This window comes from Bidens hawaiensis, unplaced genomic scaffold (assembly GCF_021521415.1).
Source record: "Bidens hawaiensis isolate Kalapana, Puna unplaced genomic scaffold, B.hawaiensis_p1.1 tig00028322_1, whole genome shotgun sequence".
NCBI classification, from domain to species: domain Eukaryota; kingdom Viridiplantae; phylum Streptophyta; class Magnoliopsida; order Asterales; family Asteraceae; genus Bidens; species Bidens hawaiensis.
Window position 1 is genome coordinate 116,999 of NW_027494625.1, and position 18,070 is coordinate 135,068.

General features: G+C 36.6%; 1 protein-coding gene across 1 annotated transcript; it reads left to right on the forward strand.

Annotated features, from left to right (window-relative positions):
• The first annotated feature begins 5,853 nt into the window (after nt 1-5,853).
• Nucleotides 5,854-8,562, forward strand: LOC143576856 (bZIP transcription factor 29-like). Its single transcript, XM_077060861.1, has 4 exons — nt 5,854-6,863; nt 7,266-7,398; nt 7,718-7,802; nt 7,913-8,562. Exons 1-4 carry the CDS (start codon nt 5,854-5,856, stop codon nt 8,116-8,118), a joined length of 1,434 nt encoding a protein of 477 aa, XP_076916976.1. The 3' UTR covers nt 8,119-8,562.
• The last annotated feature ends 9,508 nt before the right edge of the window (nt 8,563-18,070 follow it).

Below are 18,070 nucleotides of genomic sequence, written 5' to 3' on the forward strand. Positions count from 1 at the left end.
CACATCGTCAAAGATAAGTTAGAGGAGGACATTTTTGAAATTCAAAAATTTTTGGGACAAGAGTGTCATCTAATTATAAAGTATGTCCATTTTAAGATTTTTTCGTAAAAGTTTCATTTAAGATGTATTTTGCCTTCAATCTTGTCAAAGTTTTGAGAGAGTGGTTGGTAAAATTCAAATGTTTATAACTTGAAATTAATATAAATTAAATGAGAATTCAAAAGTGTGAACTTTTAACGGTCTAATTACACAACAAGGCCAAATGTACCAAAAACTTTCCCAACTAATCCACCTATCTTCGTCGGTTCATGCTAATAATTACATAGAATTTAATAAAGAAAAAAACAAAAAAGATCTAGAAATTAGTTTAGAGTTTCAACATAATTGTTAAAAGATATTTAGCTCAACTGGAATGAAATTGAAAGGAAAGAAAAACCTTGGGCTGAAAACTTTAAGGTCTTAAGTTTTATTTTGATTCCAATTGAGGATTATTGTAGTGCGGTTTTGGGCGGTAGATTTAATTCGAAACAGAAAATGGTGCTCAATACTGTCTGCGATTACGGACGTATGGGTCCCCGTTTGTAATTGGGTTATCCCTTGTAACTAGGCTTTATTCGTTCGTTAAAAAAAAAAGATTTTCAACATAATCATCTATTATCTGTATATACTAAAATTGAAGCTTGGTGCCGCAAGATCGTAAATGGTTAACTTGGCGGCACCAGTTTGTGACACGTCATACACTATTTTTATTTAACCAAAACGACCCTATTTGCATCGACTAATCACCGCAAAGCTCTTACGCTCGAATTTTATCGATTTACTGAACTCTCGAGTTTTACTGACCGAATAAACATCGTTTTAAATTTTTACTTTTTATTTGTTTATCATTCTATATGTTAATTTGTGGATTTATTTTTTGGTTCTTAACGCATGAGTTTTACAAACGTTGTTTATAATGTAACAACCGTAACTAATACTGACAGAATTTGCGTCGCAACGTTCGAGCTTTACCAATTCCTAGGTTTTACAATGTCTGTTTCAATGATCGGGTTTTACAAATGCGTGGGTTTTACCGACCGAACGTAACTGATATAGATCGAATACATGCAAACTCGCTGCTGCAACGCTTGAGTTTTACCGACGGAAAAAATATTGTTTTTAATATGTTAATTTTTTTATAATTCGTTATGCGAGTGCCGATATTTTTTTTTGTTTTTAATTTAAATATCTTAATTTGACGAATTTATTTTATTGGTTTAGTTCCCGTAACATAACGAACGTAGCAAATATTAATCGAATTCGCATTGACTCGCCACTACAACGCACTAGTTTTACTGACATAATTTGCTGCGCAATACGTGCAGGAAAATCAGTGTCGTTATCGTTGTGAAATCAGTTTGTTAAGTTATATGAGCGTAGCTACTATTTTTTATGTTGACAAACTAAATGTCCATAGCCTAACAAACTTAGGGGGTGTTTGGGATTGCTTATTTTCACCAACTTATAACTTATAAACTTTTTTAAAAGTAAAAATGTGTCCGGGATTGCTTATATTGTGAGAGGAAAAGTTTCATAAGTTACATTTTTGTAACTTATTAACTTAATGAAAAATTATAAGGAGGCAAAATAAGAAATCCCAAACACCCTCTTAACATATACCAATTAAATCCGCATTAGTGCATCATCGCAACACGACAGGTATAAAATAGATCAATGTTGCCCCGTGGAAAGCACCGGATTAAACACTAGCTCAAACTAGTATCGAATTCAAGAAGTAACATTGTTTGACCTTAAAAGTCACGGTTTGTATCACGTGCGACTCAATTTTAGGTAGCCAAAATTTTTGAAAAATTGTCCTTTTTTGTAGTTTTCAAAGTTTTTTTTAATTTTTAAATATCTTTTATTCAATACCAAGAAGGCAAAACCTGAATTTATAAAATAGGAAGAAAAACATACGCCTTTAATTTATTTAAATTTATGAACCAATAAAACTTTTCAATATGAAAAGATATCCACATTGGACAAATTAAAGTAATCATTTTTTATTATAATTATATACTTTTATAGTCATTTATTTAAACAATTTCAGCATTTTTCATACATATTTTAGTTTTTGGTCGTGTATCACACATCACATTAATTTATGTCAATATTAATAAGAAAGCGTATAACACGAATAAATGTAGGTCGTAATTCTTAATCATGTATATAATGGCTACGCATGCCTGACGTTCGAAAAACTATATATAAATATTAATAACTAATTCTCGCAATTCAATACTAAGTCTTAAATTTATAAAATCAAACAATCCTAACTAAGCTTCACACAAACGACAAGTGTACCGTTCGCGTAGCAGCACAGTCTAATGGAAGTCCGGATGTCGAACACAAAGACACGTGAGAACGGCTCAGATAATTAACCCTAATCTAAGTTCTGCCTAAATAATATATTTCTTTATCTTATTTATTTAAACTAACTAAACTTAACAAATTTAACTTAACTAACATTGAAACTTAACGGAACTAATGATAATAAGAAAACGAATCACCTAGGTAAGATGACTTAACGACTATAAGATGATACGGGTGTTCGAGGCAACTGGGTCCCTACGGTCAGTATTACCAGAAAACCCTAACAACGTCTAGATAGCTTTTAATTTGTGGTTGTTTATCTATGTACCCTAATGACTCATCACTTGGTTCATGTCTAAATCACAGATCTCACTAAGGCTCGAGCTAATTACAAACCTAGGAGAAGAGGGGTAATTCAATACTAAAGACAAAATAACTCAACTTACAAACTAACCTAGTCAACAGCTGGAAAACCGCACGTGGTCTCGCAACGACTAACCAAATCAACTAAATCAGCAAGATAAGCCAACGCATAAGGTTTTGGTCCAAATCAAAGATGGTGAACCTATTGACTTTAATGATCCAAGAAACACAAACACTAATGGTATGCCTACCAAAATCAATCAACACACAAAGTATTAACCAAAACATGCAATTAATGCATACACGAAACTAATTCATGCAATAATCAACCACACGGGCACATTCAACCTGAGATACGTCTATCGCAGAGGGTATACACGGAATAATATCACAAAATATGAACTTTACAATAGAAAAACAATCAACCACTTGTTAAGCACCATAAACTAGTTAATTTAAACCGTTAAACATCAAACCTAGGCGATTTAAACAAGTTTAGCCAACCATAATGAATGAACAGCAGATAATAATCATAATTAAGCTCAAAGTATCCATTACAAACTGATTGGAACTTGTTTCAAAGTCTAAAACTCAAAAACGAACTCACAAACGTTAAAACAAGCAAAACCGACAACCGGTTGATGAAACTCCGATCTGAAAGCTCCTCCTTCTTGGTATTTCGTATAGAATTGACGTGGGACGGCTAGAGTGAAGTATATTTTCATTCATAGGGTTTAGGGTTCTTAAATATATCATTAAACTTGATAAACAAGCCAAACTAGGTCCAAAACAAACCCACAAAAGACAAAATAGTCATGGTCAACGAAAGTCAAAGGTCTGGGCAGCCCATGAGGGCCACCAAGGCCTATCATGGTCGCGCGGCGTGGCCATGTCACTTGGCTGGTTTTTTCGTTTTCTAACTCGCTTATCTTCAAACGTGCATACTGGCTTCATCCGAATCCCGTTTGAGCTGATTCTTCTTCATTAAACTCGTTTTTTCGCTCTCTTCAACATGGGACCTATCATATACACAAACATTAATTTCATGCAAGAACAAGTTATATTCGTTAACGGTTTACGCACAAAACAACACAAAAACGGGATGTAACGTTGTGTGTTTTGCAACACATCAGTGCCACTTCTAATCGAAATGCGAAACCTAACTGACGTAAAAAAAATCGGAAACTGAATTAACCCAAACCTGAGAACATACTACTTTGAATAAGAACCATAGTAATTTAGCTCGGTTCTTGGGTATAGTTTTTTGTTTTCTATAAACTCTGAATTCAGGATGGTTCTATTTGAAGTACAAAACTTTTTGGTGGAAACGACTGGGACACAGTCCTATAAATTGATTAAAAAATGTTTTTATTATAGTTTTTAATGTTTATTTATGTTATATCTAGCAATCCTAATACTTTTCATTTGCCTTTTTTTTAATATTGCATTAGAAAGAGAGGAACCAACAAAGTACCAAACATGAACATTGAGGACATGTATGGTGTTAAATTGTTCTTTTTATCGTTGGACTTATTTTTATAATTTTATTTGTTTACACATTATGTTTTTTTTATGTTGGTTTATTATCTAACTATCTATATAATTGCCTATCATAAAATTCTAGGTGTCACTCTCAGGTTGTTCTCTCCATTTTTTAAAGCCACCAGATTGCTTGATTTATAAATAAAGGCTTCTCATGCATTTGACCCGAATTCACGGGTATGGGTCTCACAAAACCCGGATAGTCTTTAAATGAGTTATAACATCTCATTTAATTGTAACTGTATCATGAACAAACAATAATTTTCATGGGTCTGGGTTTCACCAAACCCGGATAACCCTTAAACGGGTTATAACATCTCATTTATTTGTGAAATAACCCCTTAATTATCAAAGAATAATTTTCACGGGTTATGCATCTTACCAAACTCTAATAGCCCTCAAATGAGTTATAAGATCTCATTTATTGATAGACACTTTCATTATCAAACCCTTATATAATTTATTTGCTTTACATGTTCTTCGTTGTTGGTCTATCATCTCCATCGCCGGTTAACTTCTAATACTACCACCATTGTCAGCTAAATCAACACATCTTTTTTTATTAGACAAATATTTGTTTTCATGTTTGCACATTTAAAAAAAATCAACATGTTCGTGTTCGTTTATGTTTGTTCGTTAAAAATCTAAAAAACCTAAACATTTCAACTAATAAAACGCAAAAGTTAAAAAATATAATAACAAATATATATATATATATATATATATATATATATATATATGTATGTATGTATTAAATTAAAATAATACTACGTTAAAAAAATAAAATAATCATCATAAAATAGCAAAACAACTAAAAACAAAACTTTAAATAAACTTTCGTAACACGGGAGGATCAAACTAGTTTGATTATATACGTTTACAAATGAAGATATAGCTTTTAACATTATACTTGTTTTTATATTTATAATTTTCTCAATCAAATAGTTGAACCCACCTCAATAAAACTCGAACTTGAATTACCTAACCTGAAAAACCTGCGACAAATTCAGACTAGGTTTTAGGTTGAATATAAAATTTTCAAACACAAAAATCCAACTTGAGAAACCCGATACCGGAAATTTGAACCCATAATAATCAAGAGTAAAATGAGTAAAGTATAAGTTTAAATTTTTGCATTAAGTAATATAATAAATAATAATTAATAATTTAAAATATGATTTGCTATATGATCTGCGTTGATGGAGGGGAAGATTATGTTATCTATCTTTTGTTAGTCAAACAGCGGTCGGAATGAAATTGAAATGTATCCGAAATTGAAATTCACCCGAAATTGGAATCCGTTATTAAATTCACGCGTATATCATCAATCAGCTCATATAGTAGTAGCAGTCATGAAATCCGTGTCATAAGTCATCGTCACCAATGTCATCAATATCCATCCATATATTAATATTATTTATATTTATTATTATTACTTAAACTTTTTAGGGAGAGAAAGAAAACCTTCACCCATAACTTTCTACACACACCTTCGTCAATTCCGCCGGTAGGTAAATTGTTTATTATTATTATTATTTTGTTGTTGTCAATTAGGATTTTGATTTGATTGATTAGGAGTGGGGAAATTGAGAAGAAATGGGGGACAGTGATATGATCCAAAGAGTTCAATCTTCATTTGGCACTTCATCCTCAGCACTTCCTAAGCATCCTCAACACAACCGACAGTCTTCCCCTAAGCGACCCGGAATCCCTCCCTCTCACCCGCAGACTCACAGGGTTGGGGGGTTTAATCATTCCCGGTCGTTATCGCAGCCTTCGTTTTTCCCTCCGTTGAGCCCCTCACCGTTTCCTGATCAAGTTTCGGATTCACACTCTTTATTGCCGCCGTTTGGAAGAGGGACTTTGACCCGAACGGGTGAGAGTCTTCCACCGCGTAAGGCTCATCGGCGCTCAAACAGTGATATCCCATTTGGGTTCTCAACCATCATGCAGTCATCGCCACCATTGATTCCATCAACCAATTACGGGTCAAAGCCGATTCAGTTGGTCAAGCGAGAATCAAGCTGGGAGAAAACCGGTTACGAGGGCAATGCTGAAGGAATGGAAGAGAGGAAATCTGAAGGGGAAGTTGTGGACGATTTGTTTTCCGCTTATATGAATTTAGACAATCTCGACACGTTAAACTCGTCTGGAACCGATGAAAAACACGAGACTCGTGAAGAAAATAGCAGAGCTAGTGGCACGAAGACAAACGGTGGCGATAGCAGTGACAACGAGGCTACAAGTAGTGTGAATGAAAGCGGGGGTTATATTCAAAAACCGGGAAACAGTTTGGTTAATAATAAACGAGAAGGGGTTAAAAGGAGTGCGGGTGGAGATATTGCTCCAACAACAAGGCATTACAGGATTGTTTTGATGGATAGTTTTATGGAGAGGATGAACTTTGGTGATGAGTCACCAAAGCTCCCGCCTTCCCCTGGTGGTCAACTTGGTCAACTGTCGCCTAATAATTCTATTGACTCGAATTCTAATACGTTTAGTTTGGAGTTTGGGAACGGGGAGTTTACTGGAGCTGAGCTTAAGAAAATAATGGCGAATGAGAAACTTGCCGAGATTGCTCTATCTGATCCAAAACGGGCCAAGAGGTATGTAACTATTGTCTTACATACTGATACATTACAAAGATCGTTTAGACAATTTACGTACTGATACATTACAAAAAGTCATAACCATAAGTACACATGTATACAAAGTAATTACGTTTAAACTATAAATTATGATGCTCATTTATCTGTTATCTTTATAAGTCAGCATTAGATGCATACTCAGTTATAGCTGTGATGTAAAATTCGCGTTCTTAAAAATATTTTAAAATAAATGGGTTAACCCACGAGCCCCCACATTGACCCAAGACCCTTTTAACTAAACATGCTCACAGGCTCAATCTGAAATTGACCTGAATCCATGAGTTTTGTGTTAGATTTATGTTGCATTGTTCATCACATTGTTTTGTGGGTGTTTTATGAATGTTTTGTGGTCTTTCTTAGGATCTTGGCTAATAGACAATCTGCTGCTCGATCGAAAGAACGGAAAATGCGTTACATCACCGAACTCGAACACAAGGTTCAAACTTTACAGACCGAAGCAACAACACTATCTGCACAACTTACCTTATTGCAGGTGCGCTTTTTCTTTTAAGTTTTTCAAAAGATATTTCAATGGAAAAGATTCATTTTGGTTGAGAAAGATGTAAAAAGATTCATTTTCGTTGAAAACGATCCAGTTTTGCGGAAAACTAACATTTCTTTCTTTTTTTTTAAAAAAAAAAGATGCAAAAAGATTTCATTTTTTGTGTTGAAAATTCCATTTTTATGGCAAAAATTCCATTTTTTTTTCAAAAAAGCAGATTCATATTTTGTTGAAAAGGATTAATTTTTGTGAGAAAAATAATTCCATTTGAGTTGCATTTTAATCCATCAATTTGATTATCACAATACAGAGGGACTCAGCCGGGCTCACAAGTCAAAACAACGAGCTAAAGTTTCGTCTGCAAGCTATGGAACAGCAAACACAGCTTCGGGATGGTATGACTATGTTTTCTATTAGTAATAATAATTATCCACCGGTCCATCCATAAACTGAGTTATTTTTTCTCTCGTTATTGACTTGCACGACTTGGTCAACCTTATGGCAGCTTTAAACGAGGCGTTGACTGCGGAGGTGCACCGTTTGAAAATGACTAACGCCGAACTAAATGGGGATGCTACCAAGTTCTCTCAACTCTCAATCAACCCACAAATGTTTCAGTTACACCAACAGCAGCAGCGGATGCAACACCAAAACCAGCAGCAGTCCCAAAATGGTGGTGGTGCCGCCACCAAGCCCGATTCGAACCAGTAGGGTCTAGTGGGCCCTAGTAAGCTTAAGGTGCTAAGCTTGTTCATACCATCTCTACAATATCTTCTTGATATATCCCTGGTGCATTCGTTCATTAGTTTTTTGTGTCTTTTCGGGATGGGTTCTGTTAGTGACTTCTAATATACTCTATGGAGCTTTTTAGTCATTTATTTTATATATATGTAGAGAAAGAAGGGTTTTAATAGGAACTTAAATATAAGTAAGAACAGTAAGATTATTCTGGGCCGGCTGAGATTTGAATTCTCTAGATTTCAGCTTTCGGGATGTGGCTCGGATTTGTTATTATGGTTTTTTATTTCTGTGTAAGTTCTTATTTGATCTTATATACACACTTTTCTTTTTATTCTTGATCTTGAATTTCATGGGATTTGAACTTGTTCTTGTTTTTAAATGTAATTTTTGATTATGAAGTTGTAATTTCGACTATTTATTATGCCTTATGTGAATGATTGTTGCATCGTATTGGTAGTGACATGGAATTATGATCTTAAGTAGTGTTTGTATACAATGCGCCTTCGGTGGTTGTGTTTGGTGTGAATATTGATAGGGCTGCTTAATACAGGGCCATCTTCAGCTTTGGCTTGGTTTTAGGCTTGAAAATTCTTAAAATGCTGAAATTTAGGGTTGAGTTCGGCTTGGATGACACTCGGCCTAGCTCGGTCTCGGTCTCGGTCTCGGTCTCATGCTTGAAGTTAACAGTGCTAGGCTCAGAAAATCTAAGGACCTGAAGCTGAGCTTGAGTTCAGATCAGATGACTAAATGTATCTTTCCCATGAGCAGATTGTTGTGAGTTTTATGGATCACGGTGAAGTTGACATCGTTTTGGCTTGGTGTTTTGGGCCAAGCGTTTCCCACATAACGCGCTTTAGAGGCACAAATTTTGATGAATTTTGATAAAATTGTGTGTGGGGATGGGAGAGAGAAGGGAATATGTAATTATTGTAGGAGAGTTGTGACTTTTTGCTCGGCCATTGAATGAAAGAACCATCGTTAGTCTACCTTTACTTTGATTTTATTTTAAAATTTTTAAAAAGTCATTTGCCGCGGCGGTAGGTCATTGAACGAACTACAGATGGGTGCGACTGGGGGCAAATGCTTTTTTGGGTGCGACTAGGCCTGTTCACGAGCCGAGCCCGAGCCAAGGTCGGCTCGAGCTCGAGCTCGATATTCATTCGAGCTGGCTCGGCTCGAGCTCGAACTCTTAATCGAGCTAAAAAAATATGAGCTTAAGCTCGGCTCGATTTTAAATCGAGCCGGCTTGGCTCGACTCGATTTGGCTTGAGTTTACCAATTTCATTAACATTTCATGTGATTCTTTATAAAGAAAAAGCAAAGATCATCACATTATCAAACACTTTTAGACATACAAGTGAGAATCGGTGGTGGCATGGGACTAAAAAATATGAAGAAGAAGACATAATAATAATAATAATAATAATAATAATAATAATAATAATAATAATAATAATAATAATATTACTGTTAGCTGCTGCTTTAGAAGAAGATAAGAGGAGCCTCTACGTATGCGGCGGCGAGAAGTATTGATAGAGGGGCATGGCTGGAGCGCCGTGAGGAAATATGGATTAGGGTTGAAGAAAAAGTGTTAAAACAATGATAGACAATGATAAGGTTGGGATTTGTGGGTAAATAGGTATTTCGTATTTTTGTATTGGGTTGGACTCTTTAACTGAAAAGGAAAGCTCATGCATGTGTTAAATAATTGGACTAAATAATTATATGTATGTGTGTGTGTCTCGCTCGAGTCGAGCCAGGGCAAGCTCGGGCTCGGCTCGTTTACAATCGAGCCGATTTCGAGCGAGCATTCTCCGAGCTTTTTTCGAGCGAGCTTCGAGCCATGAGCTTTTTGAACAGCCCTAGGTGCGACTAGAGGGCAAATGCTTTTCTTGCTCTTCTTAAGTTTAGGCATTAGTTATAAAGCCATCGATAACAAATGTTGAACTAAAGACGATTTCTGAATTATTTTCTTGGTAAAAGCTTTTCCAAATTTAGAGCCTCCATGGGCTCATGGCCATCTATGATTCTAGGGGCGTTTCTTAACTCAAAATTTTAAACGAATTGGAACTCAACTTATGACATTCTAAGGCTATTTGATGTCATTTAACGCCCCAATCGATGCCAGCCGGCCTGGGTGTTAAAACATCCCATTTTTTTCTTAAGGGCGATATGGGGGCCAGCGGTTGTTAGGCATATCTGTGTAAATAAGTTCTCAACTATCACACTCCTCCACTTGGAAAAGGTGTTGCCCCACAGCCTAATAAAATTGAATTTGGGTTCGAAGGGCTGAAACAAATAAATTAAAAAATACAGATAAAAGTTACAGATTTGTTGACAGATGTGGCATGAAGTTGTGTGTGATGTATCATTTTCAGATGTAGCGTTATCTATACAATACAAGTGATTATATGTTGCGCACTTTGCCTTTCATCTTCCTTGAGTCATCGGTCAAAGACTAAGTAGCGTTAGAGACCTATGCAGTTAATGCCAAAAAATAGATATCGGTCATTGCGGTGGGATAGCGGTGTGTGTGTGTGTATAAAACACCAAAATTTATCTAATATTAATACTTAAGTCTTAATACCAAAATCATAAAAGTCAACAGTTCAAAACACAAAATAACAATATAGGGCTTATGAGCATCAGCGGCTGGAGTGGCTGGAGATTGGAGAAGAAACAGGAAGTTGATTGTCGATGATTAAAGCCGTTCAATAATAATCAGATATAGGGCTTAGGGTTAAATCAAATGGAATTGGGCTATGGGCCAAAAAAAGTTAAGGGTTAGGGCCAAAAAGTTTTAACAAATTTGGGTCAAAAATATTTTAACTCGCCGATTAACCGATATCGGTAGCCAATAGCGGTAAATATCGCCGCAAATAGCGGAAGTGATATTTGGACCGCTATTTTGACCGCTATTTTACTGAAGGACCATTAACCGCTATAGCACCGATATTGATAACATAGTTAGAGACTGAGCGTAATTAGCTACTCAAGGTTTGAGGGAGAGAGTTAGCAGGTTAAAATCTCACATGAATTCCAACTGATCTTTAAAACGATTCAAAAAAACCAAAAATATAATTTAATATCAAATTTTGAATTTGTTTCATTTTGTATTTCAGGTTTTAGAGGTCAGATTCAGATACTATTCGTACAATTTTCCTGCTAATGTCATTAAAAAATACAATCAGAGTAAAAAAAGTACCCTTGAGAAAAGTACTAGAATCAACCAACTAGTCAAAGTAAAAACACCGATGGTTTAATCGATTAGAACAGTTAATCAATGAATAAAATTTTGATTCTTGCTTTTAATTAGAAAGGAAACTTATATTAAGAGAATAGCCTCCATCCATATTGAATGCATTATTCTAGATTGGACCTAGTGTTGGTGCATGATGTCAGTAGTTCAGTATCTTGTGTTTTGTCCGTGTCTGTAATTGTTTAGTTTGTTTGTTACGTGTCAAATACTGTTGATTATGTAAGTTCGCTGGTATGTATAAGCGAACTTGGGGACCAAGCGAAGTTATGACAACTTCGCCTAGCTTGTAGGCGAAGTTGTCGAGGTCTATTTAAACCTCAACTTCGGGTTTTAGGTTAAGTTTTTTGAAAAACGAGTTGTTTTTGGTGATCTTCTGTATCACGGGTTGGCAATAGTAATACATCAAGTTTACAGTATTATCTAGTGTGTTTGTTTTACCAATTCATACTAATTGTATTGACACTCGTATCGTATTACGTGGGGATTCCGCACCCTCGTGTTACGGGATACTCCTGTGTAGATCCGGCTGGGAACCTACAATTGGTATCAAAGCATTTGCTCGTGATTGTGTGGTTCGGGATTATCACACGGGTGTTAAGATCGTTCCGTTTGACCATTCCGGAACGAGTTTACGTTGAAATACCTTGTTTTTGTCTTTTGCCCATCTTCCCCCATCAAATACTCCCTCGAAACACCCTCGCGTCCATCGCAATCAACCTAAAAAATCCTGCAAAACCTCATTGTTCGTCAAGCGAAGTTGCCGCCACAAAACGTAGGGTTTAAGCGAAGATATAGGTTTGGCGAAGTTGATTAGCTGCGAAGTTAAGTGATTGGCGAAGTTAAGAAGCAGGCGAAGTTGTTCAGCGAACTTAAGTTTCAAGCGAAGTTATATCAACTTCGCTATTTGCTCACTGTTCACAGAAGGTTATTTAAAAAAAAAAAAGGGTTTGAGTCTTGTTTCTTTCAACTATGACTTCAATAAACATCACAGAACTGGTAAAGATGGAGGTTGAAGCCGGTTCAGCAACTAAAGCTCCAAAACTGCTTAAGGGTACCGATTTCGTTGCATGGAAAGATCGTTTTGAACAGTATGTGAAGTATCAAGATGCTAAGATGTGGGTTTGCATTCAAGACGAGTACATTCCACCAACATCCATGTTTGAAGGTCGTGAACAGATTAAGAAGTACAGTAAAATGGAAGATGACGAAAAGAAAATGTATGATGCAGAGAGTAAAGCTCATGCAGCAATAACAATGGCTCTTCCACAAGAGATTCTTCATACCTTCAAGAAATACAAAACTGCTAGAGAGCTATGGGAAGCACTAGAAAATAGATATGAAGGTAATGTGGGGATACGTACTTCCAAGACAAAGCTGCTAAAAACCCAATTCTCTGTATTCAAGTATTTGAAAAATGAATAACTTGATGATATCATCACACGATATTATCATTTGATGACTGAACTAAATAATTACTCCATTGAATACAAGGAAGAAGATGTAGTAGAGAAACTTCTTGATGCTCTTCCACCGAAATGGGAAATGTACACTGTACTGATGAGAGAAGATAAAGATTTTGACAAGATTGATTTGGAAACAGTGGTCAATAAGTTACGAAATTTTGAACTTAACATGGTTCGAAAGGAGACACCAACTGATCAGGTTCAGGATTGGGAATGTATGGTGCTAAAGTCACTCCGAGCTCAAGTTCAAAATTAGAATCCACTGCCTACTACTCTAAGGGGGAATCAAACTCCACTCCAGATGGTTATGTGATTCTTAATATGGATGGTGACGTATGTTTAGTAGCAGGAGGGAGTAATTCCTCAAAGCCTCAAACTACAACTGGAAATTTCTCATCCAATGCTCCAAACAATAACTACTCACGTTTGCCTATGAGTGTGAAATCTGATGAACAACAATTTGCCCTCTATGCATCTTTCATTGCATCTTATGAGAACTATATCAAAGGTAAAATAGTAGACCCTGCAACTTTGGATGAAGACTATGATCAGATCGATACTGATGATTTGGAAGAGATGGATCTGCAGTGGCAGATGGCTATGATAGTAAGAAGGGTAAAGAGATTCATGAAGAAAACGGGTAGAAAGTTCGTTGGAGAAAGACCAGGGTTTGATAAATCAAAGGTTCGATGTTACAACTGTCAACAAAATGGACACTTTGCTAAGGAATGTACAAATGAGAGAGTCGAACGAAGTCAGAACAGGCCTGCACAACAAAATGGGGGTGGTAGTGAAAATAGGGCTATGGTATCTCGATAGAATTGTGGATACAACTGGAATATACAAGTTGAGGAAGTATTCGAACAGGCTAATTTGGTAAACATCAAAACTGGAGGAAGTGAGAGAGAGACGGGAGAAGATCAGGCATACATGGCAGAAGTGAACGATCAGCTCTCTGAGGTAAGTTCTGAACTTCATTGTGAACAATGTGAAAATCTGTCTGAACAATTAAAAACATTAACTGATCAGTTTGTTAGTTTGGATACTCAATTTAAAAACCTGAAAGAAGAACATCACTACTCTAAAACTAAAGAAAATAGTTACTCGGTAAAAATAAAAGCTAGTGAAAAGGATATCAGAAGTCTTAAAGCCAGTCTAGCTGAAAAAATACAAGTAATTGATCTTAGTTATGAAGTGTTAGAAGAAAAGACCAAACTAATTGCTGAAAAAGATAAACAGATAGCTGATTACCAGGTAAAAGTGGTGGAACTAAACAGAAAAATTGAACAATTTAGAAATTCTTCAGCAATGCTAGATCACATCATAAGTGTTCAACGTTCCCCGGTTAACAAAGGGGGAATTGGATTTTCTGAAGTTCCACCACCGTATAACAATAACTATACTTATGATCCTAGTGATCAGCAATCTGCGAATGTTGAGATTAGTCGGACAGTTACAATCAAAGTTTCTACTAAAGAAACTGAAGTTAATAAGAGCGAAATGAGTAAGTCAAGTTCTAATGTTGCGATTTCTGTCCCTAGTTCTGTCTCATCAAATTTGGACAAGTCATCCGAATTGGGTGAGATAAAAGAAGAGGTTGTGTTACTAAAACATGGGGAGGAATATAAGCCTGATGAAAAGAAATCTTCCCTAAATCCGTTCGTCCCACCATATGTTAGACAAACGGGTAGTAACGCAACCTCGACATCTGCAACAACTGTTGAGACGAAAGTTCAAAACAGAAGTTGTTTCAGATGCAATAAAGTAGGACACCTTGTTGCTGATTGTCCTCTAAAACAGAGAAAATTTAGAGGTATGAGGCATCCGAAAACTGAGAATAAAATGAATACTAATTATGATGCTGGTAAGAATGTGAACACACCGACTTTCAGTCATTGGACTAATCCAAGATTTCAAAGAAATCAGTCTCGTTTTTTCCCAGTAAACTACCAAACCAACAATTATAATTCAGTTAATTCACGAAGAGTTGGATGGCCTCATAGCCAGTCCTCTAGAAGGTTTCCGTTCAGAACTTACAGAAACTATCCTCAAACTAACTTTGGGCAATCAAGGTACTGGATACCTGATAACAGGTTTACTTCTGGTCTTGGGTCCCCAGATTTTAATCTATCTATTTTATTATGTAGGAACAGTCAAAAAGGGCTGTAAACAATATGTGGGTTGTAGACAGTGGCTGTTCCCGGCACATGACTGGTAACAAGACATTGTTACGTGACTGGAAATCTGTTCAAAGAGGAAGGGTTAGTTTCGCTGGAGAGAGTGGAGGAAGAATAAGTGGTATTGGAACTGTGACGAATGGAAGAATAAAGTTAGAGAAGACACCGATGAGAAAATGGTCTCATAAATACTGTATGACGAGGATGAGACCATTATGCAACGTCCACAATATGATGAAAATCAACCAACTTCGTCAAATGCAGTCGAAACTACTGCTGTCTCGAAGGAAGATGAATTCTATAATCCATTTCACACTCAACCTCAGTCTCACACTGATGAACTTGCCACAAATCTTGAGAATAATCAGGAAGTCAGTCCGGTCCAGTCCACCAAAATTCATAGGAATCATCCTTTGGAAAATGTGATCGGTAATCCCTCTGATGGTGTACGTACTAGAAGAAGTTTGGATGAACACACATGTGTTTATGCAAGCTTTAAAGATACGGGTATTATAAATGAATGCTTGTACAACTGCTTCATCAGCCAGATTGAACCAAAGAATTATCAAATGGCACTGAAGGATAGCTCGTGGGTTGAAGCCATGCAGGAAGAACTGGCACAGTTTGAGAAGATGGAAGCATGGCAGTTAGTTAAAAAACCGCAAGAAGTGAACGCTATCGGTACAAAATGGGTATTTAAATGTAAGAGAGATGAGAAGGGGATAATCATACGGAACAAGGCAAGATTGGTAGTAAAAGGGTTTCATCAGCAAGAAGGAATCGATTACAACGAAGTGTTTGCTCCTGTGGCAAGATTGGAGGCAATTCGATTATTTCTGGCATTTGCTGCACACAAAGAGATGAAAGTGTTCCAGTTAGATGTGAAAAGTGCCTTTCTTAATGGTAAAGTCGATGAGGTGGTGTATGTTGAACAACCTTCGGGTTTCCCTGACCCAGATTTTCCTGATCATGTGTACAAACAGAGTAAAGCTTTATATGGGTTACATCAGGCTCCTCGTGCTTGGTACACAACATTGTCAGACTACTTGCTAGAAAATGGGTTTGAAAGAGGAAAGATTGATAGTACGCTGTTTGTCAGGAGAAAAGGGGGAGAGTTTCTTCTCGTTCAGGTTTATGTGGACGACATCATTTTTGCTGCATCAAAAGTCACTATGTGTCAGGAATTTGAAGCGGTCATGAAGAAGAGGTTTGAGATGAGCGCCATGGACGAATTAACTTTCTTTTTGGGATTTCAGGTAGATCAGAAGAAAGATGGCATGTTTATTCATCAAACGAAATATGTCCATGATGTGCTCAAACGCTTCAAGATGGATGATAGTATCCCATTTGACACTCCAATCTGCGTCAACCACAAACTGGGTGCTGTTTCCGACAGTGATGAAGATGTGGATCCCACTCAATATCGAGCAATCATAGGTTCCTTAATGTATCTAACCGCATCTAGACCTGCCATTATTTTGCAGTTTGTCTTTGTGCTCGTTTTCAGGCAAGCCCGAAGGAATCTCACATGAAGGGAGTGAAGAGAATATTGCGGTATCTCAAAGGCAAGCCTAAGTTGGGATTGTGGTACACGAAAGGGGGAGAACTGGATTTGGTAGCTTACACAGATTCTGACTATGGAGGTTGCAATCAGAACAGGAAGTCAACAACCGGTGGATGTCACTTTCTCGGAGGAAGATTGGTGTCGTGGCAGTGCAAGAAGCAGACCTCAGTAGCCATTTCCACATGCGAAGCAGAGTACATGACAGCATCAAACTGCTGCTCCCAGGTTTTATGGATACAACAGCAATTGCGCAATTATGGTCTGAATTTCACTCAAACTCCTATTTGCATTGATAACACTGCTGCAATCTCAGTAACTAACAATCCCGTTAAACACAACAAAACTAAACATATTGACATTCGTCATCATTTTATACGGGATTGTGCTGAGAAGAAATTAATTGTGCTTGAAAAGGTTGATTCTTTGGATAATTTGCCGATCTTTTTACTAAAGCGTTTGACCGATCCTGTTTTCAAAATCTTGTTGAGCTTAATGGGATGATCAATCCCGAGTAACCTTGTTTTCTAAAAAAAAAAAAAAAAACCATCACTATCGCTTAAAATTATGTCGGTTGCTTAAGTTTGAAGGACATATCTTCGGATATGTTTGGTCCTTACTTCTACTTGTAGATTATGAGGATAGCCATTAACCAGATGACTGAAAGTGACCGGGGCGGTTTATGATGGGTTTTTATTCTTTCGCTGAAAAATAGTTGTTCATACTTAGTTAGACGGACACATACTCGTATGTGGTCGGTCAGCTGATCCATTGGATCTTCAGGATAGCCGTTTACCTGAAGACTTTGACTTGATCGGGGCGATAGGATTTAAATTTTTTTTAGGGAGATGATATAATTTTTCAAGTTTATAACTTTGTAAGAAGTTTCAATACGGTGTTAAAATGAAAATTGATCCAACCTTGGGAAGTGATAGAACAACTGATTTTGTGTGCTCAACTTGTGAAGTTATTAGGCCTAAAAGATTCTAGAACAGTCATTGTATGTTATGGTAGCTTTCTATGGTGCGTAAAAGTAGAAGTGATACAAACTAAATGTCCTCGATTAATGTGGAAAGCCATTTTGAGTTGTGCATGTCTCCATATACATCTTTCCGAATGATAGGCAGAAAAGTGATTACCCAGTCATACACGAGCCCGTGAGTGTTCTGATTCCCGCGAAGATAGTGTTAAGTACCTGCAGCGATCCAGATTCGGGACTTGCAGTTGTCTACAATTTGGAGTTGTATTAATGTTCTTATTTGTATAAAAAAATGTATATTATTAAGCCTTCTGAAGCTTAAGTTGTTTCAAATATCTAGAAAGAGGCAAGAAAGAATATTTCAAGCATAAGAAAAAACGGGAAGAAGACTCTAAAGATAGACGTGTGCTCATTGTTTAATCAGACACTACGGGTCGAAGTCAACTCGGGGTGACTTGGGGAAAGCCAAATACGCTTTGAGAA

Bases quoted from the DNA above. Each gene is read 5' to 3' on its own strand.
- LOC143576856 (XM_077060861.1), top strand. From the start codon at position 5,854: ATGGGGGACAGTGATATGATCCAAAGAGTTCAATCTTCATTTGGCACT. The intron at 6,864-7,265 runs GTATGTAACTAT...GGTCTTTCTTAG, and splicing joins GATCCAAAACGGGCCAAGAG to GATCTTGGCTAATAGACAAT. The intron at 7,803-7,912 runs GTATGACTATGT...ACCTTATGGCAG, and splicing joins GCAAACACAGCTTCGGGATG to CTTTAAACGAGGCGTTGACT.